This window comes from Ambystoma mexicanum, chromosome 8 (assembly GCF_040938575.1).
Source record: "Ambystoma mexicanum isolate Mex_15411 chromosome 8, UKY_AmexF1_1, whole genome shotgun sequence".
Taxonomy (NCBI): Eukaryota; Metazoa; Chordata; class Amphibia; order Caudata; family Ambystomatidae; genus Ambystoma; species Ambystoma mexicanum.
In genome coordinates this window covers 397646150-397665141 of record NC_090929.1, presented here as the reverse complement: position 1 = coordinate 397665141, position 18992 = coordinate 397646150, and the positions used below count along the sequence as shown (strand labels likewise).

General features: G+C 47.1%; 1 protein-coding gene across 5 annotated transcripts in view; it reads right to left on the bottom strand.

Annotated features, from left to right (window-relative positions):
• Window positions 1–18992, bottom strand: part of CDK5RAP2 (CDK5 regulatory subunit associated protein 2) — a 2172192-nt gene that overhangs the window by 1663205 nt on the left and 489995 nt on the right. For all 5 annotated transcript variants that reach the window (XM_069609888.1, XM_069609889.1, XM_069609892.1 and 2 more), the window contains one exon: window positions 10898–11068. In XM_069609888.1, coding sequence (XP_069465989.1) covers window positions 10898–11068 — 171 coding nt within the window. The remainder of the gene's footprint in view (window positions 1–10897; window positions 11069–18992) is intronic.

The following is an 18992-nucleotide window of genomic DNA, read 5'->3' as shown; positions in this document are numbered from 1 at the left end:
TGTTTTCCTCTTGTTCAGTTCCTCTGTAAGTGGTTTGAATGATCTCCTCCTCGCTAATGAGATTTGGGATAGGTCGTCATACAGTTGGACTTCGCAGTTTCAAATATAGATCTTTCCATTCTTTCTCGCTGCTCCTACTAATTTCGTTTTGTCTTTGTAATTGTGCATTTTCATCAAAATATCTCAGGGTCTCGCCCCAGGTACTATCCTGCGATTACCCTTTCGGTGCGCCCTTTCTAACCTCATGGCTCGAGCTTGATCTGCTTCCAAAAGGCTTTCGAACAGTTCTCGAATACAGGCTTCCAAGTCTGGTCCCTCCACCCCCCTACCGCAGGCCTTTGGTTCGAACATTGTCTCTTTGCGACCTATTTTCGAAGTCCTCACACTTCTCTTCAAGGGCCTTTAGTCTCTCCTCTGTGCTCTGTGCCTGTTGCGCCCACTCCTGACCTCTCTTATCCAGCTCCACCAGATGTTCCTCCATTTCTGTCACCTTCTCCCCCAGAGAGTCTATATCCTTCCTATTGTTTGCAATGGCCTGGGACAGATCTTCCCTTATACCTGCCCCTTCCGCCTTGACTGTCTCCGAGTTCCCCCTTGAACTGAGCCAGCACCGCCAGGAAGTCTTCCTTGGGAAGCGCCATTCCCCCACCAGCACTGTCCGTCAAATTGCTGTAGGGGAGTTTTGTTTGAATGGGACCTTTGTGGAGCCCTTCCTTTTCGCACTTTCCTGGGTGTGCTGTCTTCTTCTTCAGGCCCATCAGCTATCTTTTAGTCCATTCCGGGTGCACCTTCCATCTGCTGCTCCTCTGTTGCTTAATTCCTTTTTACCCTTTCCTAAACTGCCTTCTGCTCCTCCTTGCGCTCTACCAGGCCCCTTTTCAACGTAGAGGGTTGCTTCCTCCCTATTTCTTCCGACTTCTGTTGCTAGTCTCTCATTATGTTTCTCTGCTGCCTTCTTCTGGCCGCATCTGTGCTGCCCCCGGGTTGTATTTACTCTATCGGCCCTCTCCTGGTTCATAGGGGGATCCCCCCTTCTCTCTCCTGATCGCCCCTTGTCCCTACTCACAGGTCTTCTTTAGGGAGGGCCCTGATGGTGCCTTCCGCAAACACTGTGCACTCCTTTGTTTTTTTCCTGTGGCCGGACAGGGCGGGTGACCACTCTCAGGGTGCCCCCTGATTCGGAGGTGCCTGCTACTGTGCTGCCTCCTATGTCTTTCTTGCTTGCAATGTTATTGCCCTGGTCCCTTCATTCACAAGGACTCCTGGCCACTGCTGTTTGTGCTCCTCCTTCCTATGTGCTATGTGTTTGTGTTTGTGTTTTAAGGGCCGGGAGCTCTCAGCCTCTTCCGCCGGGTTTCACCCTCTCCCCATTCTGGATGCCTCCTCACCTGCTCTCTCCTCGATTGTTCTTTTGCCCCTACCTTCTACTCCCGGCCCAATGCCTCTTTTCCTGCGACCTGCCGCCTTCGGATGGGCGGTCCACTTTCTCCCCTGGTGCCTCTCCCTCACCTCACTGCTTCGTAGCTGCTGCAGGCGGCGTTCGTGTACCCGGGTCGGGTCAGGCTCCTCCTCACGCCGGAGCTTACTTCCTGGATGTTGTGCTCTCTGGTCTCAGGGCTCACGAGTCCTCTCGCCGGGAGGTCCTCATACCCTCTGGTATCCACCCCACCTATGCTGCTGGGCCAGACGGCGCTCATCGCAGGGGGAGGGTCTCCTCTTTCCAAGGTTCCCGCTACGTTGGAGCTTGCGGTCTCCTCGCGGGAGCCTCCTCTTCTTGGTTACAGCTCGCACTCCTTTCCGGATACTTTACGGGCCCTCGTCACCTTCGCTCTCCGGTTTCCTCATCTCGCCTCCCTTCTCCGAGATCGAGTGGATCAACCCGCCATTTTGTTCGCACTACCGCCACAACTCAGTCATCTCTATCTTCTTTAAACACGCTGCCACCAGGGTTGAGATGCTTTTCCCCTTGCTCTATGTTGTGTCGCCCCACTTTCTGCTGTTTTCCGCTATCTCCGTTGGTGTGCCTGATGGAGGATTTTCTACGTTCACTGCAAGTCGGGACAGAGCTTTACAGATCTGCGTCTACTTAGCCCGCCATCTTATTTTGGCCACACCCCACCCGACCATACCCAGTGGATTTATCTTCAAGTGGTGATTATGAAACAGATTCCTTGGTGATTAATAATGTCTATTTGCTAGCACAGACGTGGATGGCCGTTAACTCCTTGGCGTTAAATGACAGCAAAACTGAGCTGCTCATAGTTGGGACCGTTCAGAGATCGAAGAAACTTGAGTAAAGGTATAATCAACTTCTAAATGCTGGCTTTAACATCCTGATGATGTCATCTGTCAAGACATTGGGAGTTGTTCTGTAATCCAATGCATCTATGAACAAACATGTTGCACACCTTAGAGCTATTTGTGTATATACAACCAAGCTTATCAAGCAGATTAGGCCTCATCTTTCTTCTAACAACTTGGCCTATCTCACAGGTACCTTGATCAACACCAAAATTGATTTCTGCAACAGCCTGCTGGTTGCTACCTCATTGCAGATTATTCAGAACAGTGCAATCAGTGCCGTAAAGGGTCTTAAAAGGATGGCACATGATACTGAGGCCAGGAGAGAGCTACACTGGCTTCTGGTGTGCCACAGAATTTTCCATGACATCATATCTCTGACACATACATGCTTCGTAGGCAACGCCCCACGGTACCTTGCGAGTCATGTACAGGAGCTCTGGCACGGCCCCTAGAGTTCTCAGATCCAATGGAGGAAAAAAAAACTCCAGCAGGAACCTGTTCAATTAAAGAAATTTGGTGGGATGAGCTTCAAATATTGTGCCCCAGAGCTTTTGGAACACATTTTCATCAAACCTGCAGGATGCTATGAATATCAGTAGGTTTAAGACAGCTATAAAGGCGTATTTCTTTAACTCCAATGATTAAGTTGCATCTCTCTCTATATCTTCTTGGTTTCCAGCTTGAAATCCTTTTTGTTATTGGATGCATTCTTTATGTTGTTCTGCCTGGTCTAGTCTTTTTTCACGCATAGGCCTGAGGGCGAATTGCACGTTACAAGAATTAAATAAACTAAACTTTAGGTTTCCCTCGAAGGGAACTTAGAATTACAGCTAGGGCATACATTAAAAGGTAGGTTCACCATTAGGAGAAATCAACCTGTGGCAGTCCAGTAATCTAAAAGTCAGAGGAGATGAAGTAATTCTCTGTGTTGCGCAATGGATGTACCCCATACTGTCCCTACTGTACGCCTTGTAGCAGTCAAAGTCTGCTGGACCCGAGACTCGTCGATTGGTGCAAATCTTTCGTGCCATTCTTCGGTACCATCTTGCATCAAGACATTTTCAACGTTGATTTTCAATTTCCTCCTTTGCCTAAGTGATCTAACAATGACAACAAAAAACTGGGAGTAGACATGTGGAGCATTATGAGTGCATTGTGAGGGGTCAGTAATGTGAGGCGGACAACTGCGTATAGTTTTCTCAGTATTTGACATTTTATTTTAATTAGAAAATGCAAAGAAAATCTGACTAAGCCTACTCTACTGGGGATTTCCCTACTTAGTCTATGATCTAAGGGAAAATCTCCTAGCATACACAAAACTGGCCCTCACACTAAACAACTTAACAGGCAAAACAAAGCATAAACAACATAAAAGAAAGATTACCAAACACCCCGTGTCTTGGATGACTTCTACTTGCCCTGAATAGATTGCGTTCCCCAGGACTGTCCAAAGTCAATTTCTCCCAAAGAAAGTTGAAGTCTTAAATCAGTTCTTGAAAATTTTCAAAGAAACAAAAGTTCACTCAAACACAAATCCACTGGTAACAGTTCCTTTGGTTGTTGCAAAGTTCCCTTTACAAGTTCCACAAAGAAAACAGCACCAATGGTAATCCTGGATAACCTCCTTCCAGGATAAAGATGATACAGTTCAAAACAAAAGTACCACTTTTGCTTCAACAATACTTCTCTTGTAACTTCTGCAGCGTCTTTAATATAACTTGTCAGGATGCTTCTTCTAAGGGGTTGCTTTCTCCTTGGTAACTCCCTTCTACAAATGATACTGTGAAAGCAGGCTCCTCTGCGTCACAGTCTACTACTGCTTCAACTGCATTCCATATAAAGTGGTCTGACAAAATTATAGACAACCACAGTTCTACAGCTTCTGCTGCAACCTGATATTTCGAAAATGTGTTAGGCAACTCAGACTAGACTCTTTGACCTCTGCAGGTAGGCAATGCACTCTTCTGCCTTATGCCATAAGAAAGGGCAGCCTTTTTTGATTGTTCTGTTGATCTTACAGCTACCACAAAATCTGTCTTGGCTTCTAGACTTCTCTATCTCAGCTTCAACAGTCTCAGCTTCACAGATTGTTAATTTATTTTTAAAACGCACCAAGCTCCTTTCCCCTGCTTTGTGCACACATTGTTTCCAGTAGTAACCCCAAAGATGTATTGCCACCCTTCCAGCCTTGGGTAACCTTGTCACCCTTGTATCAGAGAACTCTGGGTTTATAACAGCTTCAACAACTTTAAAACATTGGTGTTTAGATCTTAATTGAACTGGTTTCACCTAAGAAAGTTTCGGTCTAATGGCTTGGGTAATGCTTGTTCTCGTGACTACAGCAAATGCTACAACTGCTAAATAATTGTTCTGAATGTTACAAAAGCCTGGTTTCTCTTTAGAAATGAATTTAGGTATACACAATCTCTCTTTGATAATGAAATTCCACTTAAAGAATTGTGTTCCCTTTTATTCGTGCCGCGTTCTGCTTTAAAGCGGGTGGGGAAACAGGTTCTTATGCGCAACCTCTCTTTGATGTTAAACAGTCTTGTAACTCTTCGGAAAAGTCAGCTGCTACTTCTTGAATGATTACCACCAACTTTCTCCCTCTTAATCGGAGGCACGCGACCGCTCGGTAATGCTTTAAATGCAACAATGGGAATATGAAGGCTTTTCTTTCTATGCAGGCACTTGAACTTGTGCTGAATAAGCATGTGATGCAATTCTCTTTGTTATGACGACTTCCCCCTACTACGAACAACTTTACTCGCTTCTACTTCAACGCGAGTGATCGTGTGGCGCTTCGGAGCTTCATTCACCGGCTCCAAAGTCACAACAACGGAGAGTCTTCTTTTCTCCAGCTCCCTCGAGTGGATGCACGACTTCAGCTTTGCATTCACAGCAATTAGGTGCATCTGTAAAGACCGTTTGCCTCTCCCTAAAGCCAAATTGCAGGGTGGCCGAGAGGAAATGGCATGCTTCATGTACATCCTCTGACAAACTGGCCTGCCGCCTGCTGCAAAGGCAATACCGGCTCTCTGTCTTAACCAAGAAGAGAGCTCATACCAAGCCCGCGTCTCTGCGGCATCGAACAACTCGGCCGAACTCTTTAAAATCTGAAAGGAACTGGCCAATCCTGCCGCAGTCTCTACCTCTCCTGTCCCTTCCCAGGCCCTCTGTGCGGCACTGGCCTCTCATTTCGTCTCAAAAACTCAGGACATCCTGTCCGCACTCTACTCCTATCCTCTCCCACCCCCTACTCCTATCCTCTCCCACCCCCTACTCCCTGCTCCTCATCTGGCCCTTCTGCAGCCACCTTTCCTCCCTCCTTCTCTTCCTTTCCCCTTTTCTCTGCAGACAAGGTTTCTAGACAAGTCTGATCTATGAAAGTCTCATTGAAACAGGTTTACCCCTGTTCTTCCAAAACTATCAAGGACCACATTGACTCCCTGGCTCCTGCCCTAGCTGATTTCTGCAACCACTCCTTCGTCACTGGAGTCTTCCCATCCCCCCTGAAGCACTCCCTTATGCACCCCCTTCTTAAGAAACCCTCTGCTGACCCCACTTGTCCGGCTAACTATCGCCCAATCTCTAGCACTCTCTTCCTGGGCAAGCTCCTGGCGAAACTGGCCATCTCCCAGCTGAATCTCCATACTGAATCTGTTGGTTGTCTTCATGACCATCAGTCTGGCTTCAGAGCTGCCAGAAACACGGAAACTGCTCTCCTGAACATCCGTGAAGACCTGCTCTTCAACCTCGATTCTAACACCCCTTGCGTCCTCACCCTGCTTGATCTCTCTTCTGCCTTTGATACTGTCAACCATGCCATCCTGCTCAACTGTCTCCGTGATAACCTGGGTGTTACTTGTCAGGCTCTGGCGTGGCTGATCTCTTTCCTCTCTGACCGACCCTCCCAGGTCCAACTTGGGTCCTTCCTCTCCTCTGTCTTCTACTCTACCTGTGGTGTCCCCAGGGGCCTAACCTCTCTCCCTGGCTTTTCAACCAATACCTGGCACTCCTTGCCCACCGCATCGCCACTCTCTGCCCCAACTTCTAGTGCTATACGGATGACACCCAGCTCATTTTCAGGCTACCCTCTGCCTCCTCCTCCCCGTCCCTCATCTCCGACTGTGTGCTATCCAGGAGTGGTGTGCCACCAATGACCTCTGCCTTAATGCCAGCAAGACTGAGATTCTCCTTATTGGCACACCGGCTCCCTCCTTCCCTGTAGCTCTCTTGCTGGCCTCTCTTGGCCCTCCTCCTGCTCCCACCTTTGAGGCTAAAAACCTCGGGGTCATCTTCGACTCCACACTCTCCTTCTCTCCTCACATCTCTGACGTCTCCAAGACGTCACACTACCAGTTGCACCTCCTCAGAGGTATTCTTCCTTTCCTCTCCTTCCCCCAGAAGCTCGCTGTCTCCAGAGCCCTGGTTCTCTCTAGGCTTGACTATTGTAACATCCTCTATCTAAATCTGCCTGCCTCTACTCTCCGCCCTATGCAACCTATCCAGAACAGGACTGCGAGACTTGTTGTTGGCCTCAAGCCCAGGGATCTTATCTCCCCACGACTGAAATCTCTGCACTGGCTCCCAGTGGCTGCGAGGATTAAGTTAAAAATCATCTGCATTGTCCACCTACCCTTCTGGGGCCTGGGTCCGCAATACCTTCAACTCTCTCTTCCTAAATACCTTCCTTCCCGAGCCCTTCGCCCATCCGCCTCCAACTCCCTCAGGGTCAGTTGCTTATCCAAGCAACGAGTTGGTGGTAGATCTCTCTCTTCGGCAGGGGCCTCCCTCTGGAACAGCCTTCCTACCTCCCTGAAACTTGAGGAGAACCATCTCCGGTTCCAGAAGCACCTCAAAACCTTCCTCTTTGCTTCTGCTTTCTCCCCCACCCCTCCCCTGCTCAATTCCTGACTGAAAGTGCACTGGTTACCTGGCCACTCTGCCAGATCTCGGGCCAAGGCACCGACAGCTGTACACCTGCACTGCCTCCCTGTGAACCCCTGCACCTGGGGACTGTTTTCTGTATCCCTTCAGTCCCTGTACCAGCACTTATGTCTGTACATACCTTGCACTTGCCACCTGTGGCTGTTTATTATTTTATTTTTTCTACTACCCCTTGCACTGCACTTTCCCCTCTCCCTTCCACCTTGCACTTTTCCCTTTGCCCCTTCCCATGCACTTGCGCTATCTAAATGACACCTGGCCTAGTAAGATCGTTGTCTGTCTTACCGTTGTTCCCCCTCCCTTGCCTCGTCGCGCCTCGAAACACTTGTGTATTGGTGCGTTATAAATGCCATATCATATCCCAGTCTCTTCCAATGCAGCCACAGCCAAACAGGGTTTGTGAGCACACAACCAAGTCGGACCCAGCATGTAAAATCTGCTCTTCTGTTGTCCCGCGTCCCCTTCCGTGGTCACACATCATAGTGAACTGCCAGCCTTGTGCTCTGCTTCTTCTGCTGCCAACCTTCCAGCTTCTTTCTGCTGTTCGTTCCTGCTGCAGTCTTTTATGCCTCTCAGGCAATTGGCTCCAGGTGCAGGCCTTTGATGTTAATTGCCTGAGCCTGGCTAAGATTATTAGGCCTGCTTGCCTGTCCTTTACCTCTGCATGCTTCCTCAGCCCTCTTTCTCATCACAGTCCCTGAGGGATTCTGGGACATATAGCCCATTTTAAGGCAATTCGATTTTCTTACCTCTTTACTACTTTTAACAGTGTTTTTACTTCCCTTGACGGGTTTTAGAAGAGGGATTCTACGGTTACCCTTTTTAGAGACAGAGTAAAAAGGTTGCATTTCCGTCATTCGGTTTGGTATACTTTTGACATTGGGGAGGATATTTTATTTTAGGGGTACAAAAGACCTGATCTTTGGATTAAAAAACTTTGGAGTTTATCCTTCCATCCTAATAGGAGGTTGAGATGAATTAAACTGACAATAAGTCAATTCTTCCTTCAACCCAGTGGTAAGAGTATTCCTCTCTAAGGAGAAATACTGTTTCTCACCCTGAAACGTTTCCCACTACCCTGGGCCTTTTCTTCAACCAGGTACACCACCCCCAGGATTGGGACCAGGAAGCATATGCACTCTCATGGCTGACTGGGAGGTGACTTTAGGAAGGGTTTTAGTAGGGAATCCGCAGCATTCTGCACAGAATGTACACATACTATATGGATAGTCCAACTGGAAGGCCACTGTCAAAGCCCTTTTACTTTAGAAGTAAACAACTTGTAATACTCTAGACCAACCACTAGATGGCACATATAGTTATGATATAGCTTCCAAAAATGGTGATTGCAAAGTAACATATGACTAAATGTCAAACCCAGATAAGCTTAAATGTCATCCTTTAAATTGTGCTTATTCTCCAGTTTCCAGATATCCAAGCTGACTTTGCCATATAATTGTCAGGAATTGGGCACAAGAGCACAGGGAAAAGGAGTTACTGGATAGTATGCACTGTACATTACCGGAGATTCCTGAGGCAATGCTAGCACATAACAGAAACAAGGTACATACCAAGCGGATCTGAATATAAACAGGTATGCACAGACTCCACGGGCAGAAGCTGGCTGTAAGCAAAGAGACAGAGAAAACAAGGGCAAGCAAATAAACTGGGCAGCACTGATTGATCAGAATAATGGGTGTACTGGAATATGATAAGGGGTCTACAGGGATTAGGGATAGCCCTTGGGATCTGTACCAGCAGATTACTCTTAACAACTGTCATACAGCAGCGTCATGAGTTAGGCATGCCAAAGAGACTGTTGTACTCGGTGTAAGGGTGTAAGGGTAAAACTGGCCACCATATACTGAGGCAGGTAAAACTCCAATGGACTAGACGAAGGCAACAGCGTTCTTTCCGTTATCTGATCTGACCGGAGATCAACCCAGGGGTCACACCGTAAACAGATAGAGTGGAGGCACAACAGTGGACCAAGATGTAATACAGGCGTAATGCAGCATTGAAAAATATCACCAGGTAGAGGACAGGTAGAGTATCAAAGTACAAAGCAGAGACTGTAATATCAGGGCACACAAAGCAATAAGCTCAGACAAGACAGGTCGCTGCCAACTCAGCGTATATACGAGGGGTTAAGGAAACTTAGGGCACTTAAGAGCAGGCACTTCAACTATGGACAGAAGTCTTGCAGTTAGACAAGCAAGAAACAAAACTGAAAAAGTAATACTAGAGGTTGCTGCCAACTAAGCAAATTCATGGCACTGAACAACAGGAACAAATGACAGTAAAGCAAGAGGCTGGGATTGCAGAGAGAAAGAGAGAAAACAGCATAGGCAGAAACAGGACGGTTCTGTGAAGCAGAAATGCTCACAAATAACAGGGTTTTCACATAAAGTCAGAAAGGCAGCAAAGATACTGATATAGAAATGGATGTCCTTAACAGCAAAACATGGCAGGAGTTGCAACACAGCAGTTACGGCAGGCAAGATTTAGAAGTCAAAAGCAGGATTTCAAGCAAAGGTTCAAAAACAGGCAGGCTGTAAAAGCAGCAGCAATGTGGCTACAACAAACAGGATTCAGAAGCCAAAAGCAGGATATTTAGAAAATGTTCAAAAACTGGTCACAAAAGCACAAACTCCCAGCGGAAGCAGTTGACGGAATAACTGCTGCTGTTCAAAGTGAACTTATGAAAGCCATCCAAACTCACAGTTCAATAGGGTGGAACCGATTGCAGTCTCAGGCCGCTCTATTCAATCAAGCCCTGCTCCCAGCTTCAGTAGCCTGCAGTATTGGATTGTAATTAACGTCTCTCCAGCTCTAGCCTGCAGTAGCTTGGAACAGGTGAATGCAATTAGGGCCTTTCTAGCTCTTAGCTTTCTGCAAATAAATGTGCTTAGTATGCCTCCTCTAGCCCTCTGCCTTTTAGACAGCATACATACACCAGAATGCATCTACTGGTTTAACCCAAAACCCAGAATGGAAGATGAAATTACATTTGTTTTAACTTCACAATTATGCCATAAAGAGCATCACTGAATGTGTGCATGTAGCAGTGCTGGGTGGCAGGTAGACAGGATCCTGATAATACTAAGAGCAGACACTGGTTTCCTGTATTGGGCCCTCAGCAGGGCCCAAGATCAGATAAAAGTGCAAGTTGTTGATCTTGTTTTGAAAGCAAGAGGTTTACATAGTTTCTCCTACATTGCAGTGTCTCTGGCACATGAACGTGTGTGCTGGTCATCACATAGCAGTGTAACACATATTGACCCTTTCTGGTATAAACATGGCATACCATCATTGAGTTTGGAACTTCGACATGGCATATGCAATCAAAATGCTTTCCATAGGGTAAAGAGTACTCTAGATTTGAAACAAGGATGTTTGATATGATATATAAAACCTGTTACCATTTGGAATATGCCATAGGTAATCACAATGTCTTCAGCACATTAAAAATGATTCTGGAAATTGGAATAGCTATTCCTCCCTCCAACTCCCTCATTTTAATAAACCTGATTTTATTTTGGGATTAAATAAGCAAAACGAAAAACATTATTTGAAAGAAACTCTGAACACGTTTATTACAATCATTTTAATAATAAACAAAAATAAAACTTCAGCACATTACCTTAAGGGATTGGTTCTTTTTATTGAGGTCCTCCGTCAGTTGTTTTATGGTTTGTTCATGGTTCTTTAGTTTTTGACTGCTTTCACTCAACAAAATAATATAATGCTGTTCCACTGCATTTTCTTTTTCTGTAATTTCACCATGTAACTTCTCAAGTTGATTCCGAAGATCCTATGAAATAAAACAGATGTCATTACAAACAACCTTGCCTAAAAACTTCTGCGCTGCATTGATGAGATGATCTTTACACTCAATGGTACAAGAGACTGCCATTCTGGATGTCAGTGTACACTGAAGAACAAGGGCCATTAGCATCATGGGAAGAGTGGTAAAGGGTTAAGAAGGGACAGGGTCTGTCAATCTCCAAGACAGAGAATTGCGTATTCACTGGGATTGATCATCCTACAATGGTCACAGTTTGACCACCTGTAGACGAGCGAAGGTTCTCAATGGTAGTTCTGTAAAGATGATGATCCTTTGGAGAATCATGGGTAATGTCAATAACTACAGAGTATATAGTTCCCGGTTTGTGGTCTAGTGTAGACACTCAAGAGAAGTCCAAGTCCTCCCCAGGCTATGGAAGGTATTGTAATAGTTATTGATCGGGGTGTTCAATTTTTCATTGATATCTTGTAGGGTGTTGTAGAAGAACAAGTTACTTACCAACTGTAACGTTCTTTCGACTGGATGTTCCTCCCACCTATTCCTCATCTTATGATAAATCGTTATCTCCAGCTTCGCTGCTTCAGAAAACATTTTTCTCGGCAGAGGGCGCTGTGCTCGAGGTCGTGGCGTCGATTGTCCCTCGACGGACTCCTTACTCTGTCAACGTCACCGATGGTATAAATAGCTCGAGCCGCGCCCGTTGCTTCAGTTCTGTTTTTTCGATGAACATATAGGAGGAACACCCAGGCGTGCCCCATGACAGATACATTCTTCGTGAGAGGAAAGTGTAAGAAAACGTAAACTGTACTGCGAGGTAGGATGGGAGGGTCGATGAGGAATACGTGGGAGGAGTTGGTAAGTAACTTTTTCTTCGAATGGATTGTGTCCTCCCACGTATTCCTCATTTTATGATAGACTCCCATAGCAGTGGCAATTATGGAGGTGGGAGTACCAATTATTACAGTTTTCATGAACAGAATGCAGAACTGCCTTGGCAAATAACCCCCACATTGGAGGAGGCAGTATCCAAGCAGTAATGCTTGATAAAAGTATGCTTTGTTTTCCAAGTTGCAGCTGAACAAATATCTGCTGCCGGAACTCCCCTCTTTACAGCCGCAGAAGTAGCCATTCCCCTTATAGAATGGGCTCGAAGCCCATCTGGTGGGTCTTTTCCCGCCAATCTGTAGCATTCAATTATAGCCAAAAGGATCCAGCGGGATATGGTCTGTTTTGTTACTGATAAGCCTAGTTTATGACCAGTATAACCCACAAACAGTTGCTCATCTTGTCGCAATTTAGACATCCTTGAGATGTAAAAACTAAGAGCCCTCTTGGGATCTAGTCTATGCAGTCTCTCCTCTTCCTTGCCCAAATGAGGAGGATAAAATGTTGGTAGTATTATTTTTTGTGACAAATGGAAGTCCGAAACTACCTTTGGTAAAAAGGAAGGTTTAACCTTAAGGACTACCTTATCCTTATAAAAAACAGTATATGGTGGTTTGCATGAGAGAGCCTGAAGTTCACTAACCCAGCGGGCTGATGATAGGGCCACAAAAAGGACAGTTTTTAGTGTTAGAAGCCTCAATGGACAGGAGTGCAGAGCCTCAAAAGGTATGCAAGTCAAAAATGTTAGTACTAAATTTAAATCCCAAGTTGGGACATGAAAAGGTACTGGAGGGTATACGTTAGTAAGCCCTTTTAAGAATGGAATGATTAATGGTATTTTGAAATATGAAACCTCTTCCGAGGTGTGCTTGAAAATGGACAGCGCAGCAAGGTATCCTTTTATTGTTCCTATCTGGAGCCCCAGATTGGCTAGATGTAACAGAAAAGAGAGCACCACTGGAGTGCCACATTGAAAAGGGTCCACATACTTATCTTTGCACCAGTTACTAAACCTGTTCCAGCGAAAGCAAGACTTCCATTACGTCATCCGGAAGATCCCAATCCTTGTATCTCAACCTCTCAGAAACCATGCGTGAAGGTTGAGTGTCTTGACCTCTGGATGGAGAACCCGACCTTCCTCTTGCGAGAGAAGATCCTCTCTTTGTGGAATACGTATTGGAGAGCAGATGGACATGTCTAGAAGGTCCAAGTACCACGTCCTCCTGGCCCAATCCGGAGCAATTAGGATCATGGTTTTCCTGAACTTTCTCCAACTCCTGATTACTTGAGGAATCACGGGGACTGGGGGAAATGCGTACAGCAGTGGAAACTTCCACTCCACTACGAATGCGTCTCCCAGAGCTCCTCTTTGAGGACATTCCCTTGAGCAGTACTGATCGCACTTCCTGTTGATCGCGGTGGTGAACAGATCCACTTGAGGGGTTCCCCAAAGGGCGAAGATCTCCAGAAGGGCTTCCTGAGCCAGCTCCCACTCATAAGAGACCGTGCTCTGCCTGCTCAGGTGAATTGCCGAAAGAGATTCCTTCTCGTATTGTCCAAAACCATAGCTGCATTGCCTCTCTGCACAGTGGTAGTTACCCTACTCCTCCTCTTTTGTTGAGGTAGTACATGGCCACTGTGTTGTCCATCATTATCAGGACATTCTTTCCCTGTACAGAGGGCAGAAAGGCCTTCAGCGCTAGTCTGATTGCCCTCAGCTCCAAAAGGTTGATGTGAAGTTTGGACTCTGATGGAGACTTACGACCGCTGATTGTCAGATCGTTGGTGTGTGCTCCCCACCCCGTGAGTGAGGCGTCCGTCACTACTGTTATCTCCGGCCATGGTTGCCAAAAAGATTCTCCCTTGAGAATGTTGTTGTTGCAAGCCCACCATAGAAGATCCTGAGCAACTGCGCTCGGGACTTGCAGAACATCCGACATATTCCCTGAGAACTGGAACCAGTGAGTTCTGAGTGCCCATTGAAGGGATCTCATTCTCAACCTGGCCTCTGGTACTAGGAAAATGCAGGATGCCATGAGGCCGAGCAACCTGAGAAAATCGAAGGCTGGTAGACGTTGGGCATTCTGGAACTGCGTTACCATCTGCTGGATGTGGAGAGCTCTCACTCGGGAGGCAAGGCTTTTCCCGAGGAAGTATCCAAGACTGCTCCGATAAACTGGAGCTTTTGGGATGGTATCATATGGGACTTCTTGAAATTGAGGGAGAAGCCCAATTTGTGGAGGAAGTGGCAAGTGATCGAAAGATGTTCCTGAGCTTGTTTTTGAGAACTTTCTCTGATCAACCAGTCGTCCAGGTAGGGGTAGATGCAAATACCCCCTCTCCTGAGACTCGCTGCCACAACTGCCAACAGTTTGGTGAAAACCCTCAGGGCGGAGGTCAACCCGAATGGCAGAATCCGAAACTGATAATGAGAGTTGCCAATCGCAAACCTCAGGTACTTTCTGTGCTTTGTATGGATTGGCACATGAAAGTAAGCATCCTGAAGGTCCAATGATACCAACTAATCTTGGAGTTGGAGAGCCTGAAGGATCTGAGAAAGAGGGACCATCTTGAACTTGTCCTTCCTGAGGAACTTCAAGTTTCTTAAGTCCAAGATGGGTCTCAGTCCTCTGTCCTTTTTTGGGATGAGAAAATATGGGTAGTACCAACCCCTGTTCCTCTCAGCTGCAGGTACCTGTTCTATGGCACCTTTCTCTAGCAGGGTTAAAATTTCCTGCAACAGGAGAGGGTCTGGAGTTTTTACGGAGTTGGCTCCCGGTGGATGAATGAGGCCTTTTTTGGAAGGGGAGACAGTAACCTTGAGCTACTGTTTCCAGTGCCCAAGCATCTGAGGTAATGCCCCGCCATTCCTTCAGATGCTGAGAGATCCTGCCTCCCACTGGTGTTTTGTGCAACAAGGTCTCAGAGGGATTTGGAGACGGCTGCAGGAGTGGCTGAGGGTACAGATGCCGCTCCCGAGGCTGATTATGCACCTCTTCCTCGTGCTCCACGAGGGAAGTTTCTTTTGCCCCTTTGAGAAGCCTGTCCTCTTCCTCTACCAAATGAGGAGTAGTAACGAAAAGAACGACCCCTCCCGGGAGAGAAGCCGGAATAGGGTTTTAGAGGCTGGTGCATGGAGGCACTAAGCGATTTAGCTGCCGCTTTCGAGGTCTGAAGTTTTTCTAGGCTTTCATCAGCCTTACTGCCAAACAGCCTCGAGCCATCAAAGGGCATGTTGGAGTCTGGCTTGCACGTCTGGTGCAAACCCAGACTTCCTCAACCACGCAAATCTGCGTAGCATAATGCTTGCAGCCATGGATCTGCTGATACTATCAGCAGTATCCAGTCCAGACTGGGGACATTCCCCCATTGCCTCCTTCCCATCTTTGACTATATTCAGGAAGCCTTCCCTTTCCTCGCCTTCCGGAATATGCTCAGCCGCTGGCGAAATACAGTCCCACAGGGTATGGGTAAACCTGGCCAGGGTACAGGTGACATTTGTCGATTTAAGGGCCATACTGCCTGAAGTGAAAACTTTACGTGCCCAGGCATCAACTTATTTATCCTCTCTATCTGGAGGGATAGTGGGATAGGCAGTTTGCTTTGATGTGGATGCTGCCTGAATAACTAGACTTTCTGGAGTCGGATGCCTGTTTAAGTATTCAGGATCCGTACCAGCTGGTCTGTATTTCTTGGGGAAATTACTATCTGCAGCAGCAATGCTCTCAGGCTTTTCCCAGTTTTTCTCCACCCTCCTCTGAAGAGCCCTGTGAAAGGGGAGAACTGGATCTTTTTGAGGACCTCTGACAATGATATCTGTCATGTCATCTTGTTCAAAAACGGATGAAGTGTTACCCCAACCCATATACTCAATTACTCTGGTCATAAGACTCCTGTACCCTGAGTCTGCATGTTCTGCAGGATCAGGTCTGGCAAACTAATTCTGGGGAGGTGTCAATTCCACTGGCAGAATGTAGAGTCACTCAGGTCTCTCATTTTGGACTCTTGATTAATAAGTTCCTCAGGAACTTGTTTTGTGCAGTATGAAACTCCAAAAGGGAGTGACTTCCTCTTCCTCCGAGCCAGATTCCTCATAAATTGAGGACATGGACTTAAAAAAGTCTGACCTGGGCAACGGAGTTAATCTTCTTTCTTCCTCTACCATACACGTCGAAGGAATGGAAAAATCCTTCGAAGTTGTCGAAGGAATCTTCGAAGACTTTGATACAGGCATCAAGGTTATTTTTGGTTTCGATGCCGAAACGGTCGACGCCGATGAAGTCGTCGAAGCCTTCGACGACTTATATTTTTTATATGGCACCGGAGAGGTGCTCGACTCTCGAAGAGTCCTCGACGACTTGTCGTCGACTCGAGTTTTTTGAGTATCCTCGACACTACCGGTTTTTACCAAGGTAGTCTTAGACTTCCCTTTGTCGTCCAATGGAGCGACCTTAGGGGTATGGCTCTTCCGAGGTTCATTCGAGGGGGTCGGGCCGCATTCTCGAATACCTCCATCATCTTTTTACGAAATTCTTCCCATTTTCTGGGAGAATCCGATTTTGTCGGACATCGAATTTCTTCGGTCGACTCGAAGATGAAGATGAGGGAGATCTATGTCTCCTCTTCATTTTTTTGGACGAGGAAGAAGAGTGTCTCGATCTACTCCTAGATCGAGTTCTCTTTGAATGCCTATGGCGATCCGATTCCTTCGAATCAGTCGCTCTCTTATGTTTTTTGGACATAGCCTTCTTAGAGGCTTCCCTCCCCACCGACAGTTTACCTCTCCTCTCACGAGCTTTCTCGGTCATGGATTGGCAGGAACCACGGTCGTCGGTCCGGTGACTGGAACCGAGACACCAGAGACAAACTCGGGGGGGATCCGTGATCGACATTTTCGATCCACAATCTACGCACTTCTTGAACCCAGTCATGGGTGTCGAAGGAGTCGAAGAAGACAACATTTTCTTCACAGAAATCTCAAGCGCGCCGTTCTTGATAGCGAAGCGATCGGAAAAACGGAACTGAAGCAACGGACGCGGCTCGAGCTATTTATACCATCGGTGATGTCGACAGAGTACGGAGTCCGTCGAGGGACAATCAACGCCACGACCTCGAGCACAGCGCCCTCTGCCGAGAAATTTTTTTTCCGAAGCAGCAAAGCTGGAGATAACGATTTATCATAAAATGAGCAATACGTGGGAGGACACAATCCATTCGAAAAGTGTATTTTTAGGGATGGTATCTTGCAATCAGCGAGGCAATGGTGTGGCACTGGCAGTAGATTCTTTGTAAATTGTTCATCTGATTTGTGTTTAGTATTTCAACATCGTGCAACTTTTTGTTAATCCACTGGGACCATAGAGGTGTATAAGCATAAGAGTTGCATTAATGCATATTTGATTATTTGTGTTTTTGTTCTTTTCACCACCTCTCTTGGTTACACTTTCAAGTGCTTCAGATTTCTTTCGTGGCTTCTATCACAGGCACAATTTCGGCATTCTTCATTCTTGCTACAATGCCCTTTTGCTCGCGGTTTCTCTACAATGAGCACTTCAAACGTTAATGTCCTTTTCATTTATCAACACAAGCCGGTCTCCCATTTCACGCACAGGCAGCGGCTGATAGTTTACCAAGACCTTCTGTCTAGTTAAAGCTTTTGGTCCAGCGCGGCTCGCCTCCTTTGCAGTCCTCACAAGGCACATGGAGGTACCGCTGTGACCTTCTGCAGTATCAGGGATATGCCCCTTTGGGATTCTCCAGCAACCTTCACCCCGCAGCTGGTAGGACCATATCCTTTCATTCACCTCCTGGTCCCGTCTGCTCTGGCTTCCATGGTTGCGTCGCCTTCCCGGGATTTCCTGCTCTTCCTTTCCGCTGGTCTTGCTCGCTTCGGTTGCCCTTCTATCCTTGCTCACCACGTGCTCTCATGCTCCGCCTTTTATCCCAGTGGGGAAAGGTAGCAGGTTTCAGGACCGAGTCATTAAGGTTAAGCGCCTGACTCTCCCTGACCCTGATGTTGGGAACATGTCAAACATACTGGCTGTGTATTTGTCTGTCTTTCCCTGAAGTGCTTTGTCCATGCAGCAGAGTGTGTGTTTAGGAGGGGGTGGGGGGTAGTAACATTCTTAGACAGAAAATGGAATGAGGGTGTTCTATAGGACAATGGGAACAGGGATACTGCGTCTCTCCTTCGGGTGCCCCACTCCCCAGGTACCCCTCATCCAGGTGACCCTCCCACACTGGTCCGCCCTTGGGGTCTGGATCTAATAGCGATGGCCGTGCCCTGACCACCTGGATGACAGATCCCAAGGGATTGGTCGGTGAGACAGCCTTTGGTTTCTCACACGTCTCAGACCACAGTCTGATGATTTTATGGGAAAGGGTTGGAGAAATGCCTAGGTCGCTCTCTTGCTGTGCATTTTGTGAGTAGTTCACTCTGCCGGTCCCCACTTATTTTATGGTCTCTTATTCATGAGTACAATTCTGTTGTTCTGGTCTCGGTGGCTTGCTTTTGAGACACAATCAAGGATGGCTCTGTGGTTTGCCGTTACCACACATTGGGCCTCATTACAAGATTGCCGGTCGGGTAGTAATGGTGCCGGTAAACTACCGGCACCATTGCTATCGGACCGGCAAACTATGAGTTCTGTGGGCGGGTGCCCTCCCACCCAGTGGCACCCGCCCACAGACGGTAGCACCGGCACCATTGTGAATGGTGGCGGTGCTACCATGCGCCGCATTCCCATTAAGCCCTGTGTGGCTCAAATGGGAATGGGGAGCATTTTATTCCGGTGCCCGTGAATGGGCAAATACCAGGTCCGGTAAATACCGGGTCCGGCAAGGCCGTAAGGACCCGGTAATTGCCCATTCGCGGGTGCCGGAAATATTTGCAAGTTTGACAGCAGCCTGCCAGTTTTACCGGCAAGGCTATCGCCAAACTTGTAATGAGGCCCATTATCTTTGTGCTGCCTGCAGCCCTGTGTTATCTTGGAGTTTCAATATTCCCTCGGATTGCCATATCCATTGGTTCACTTACTGCTCGTTG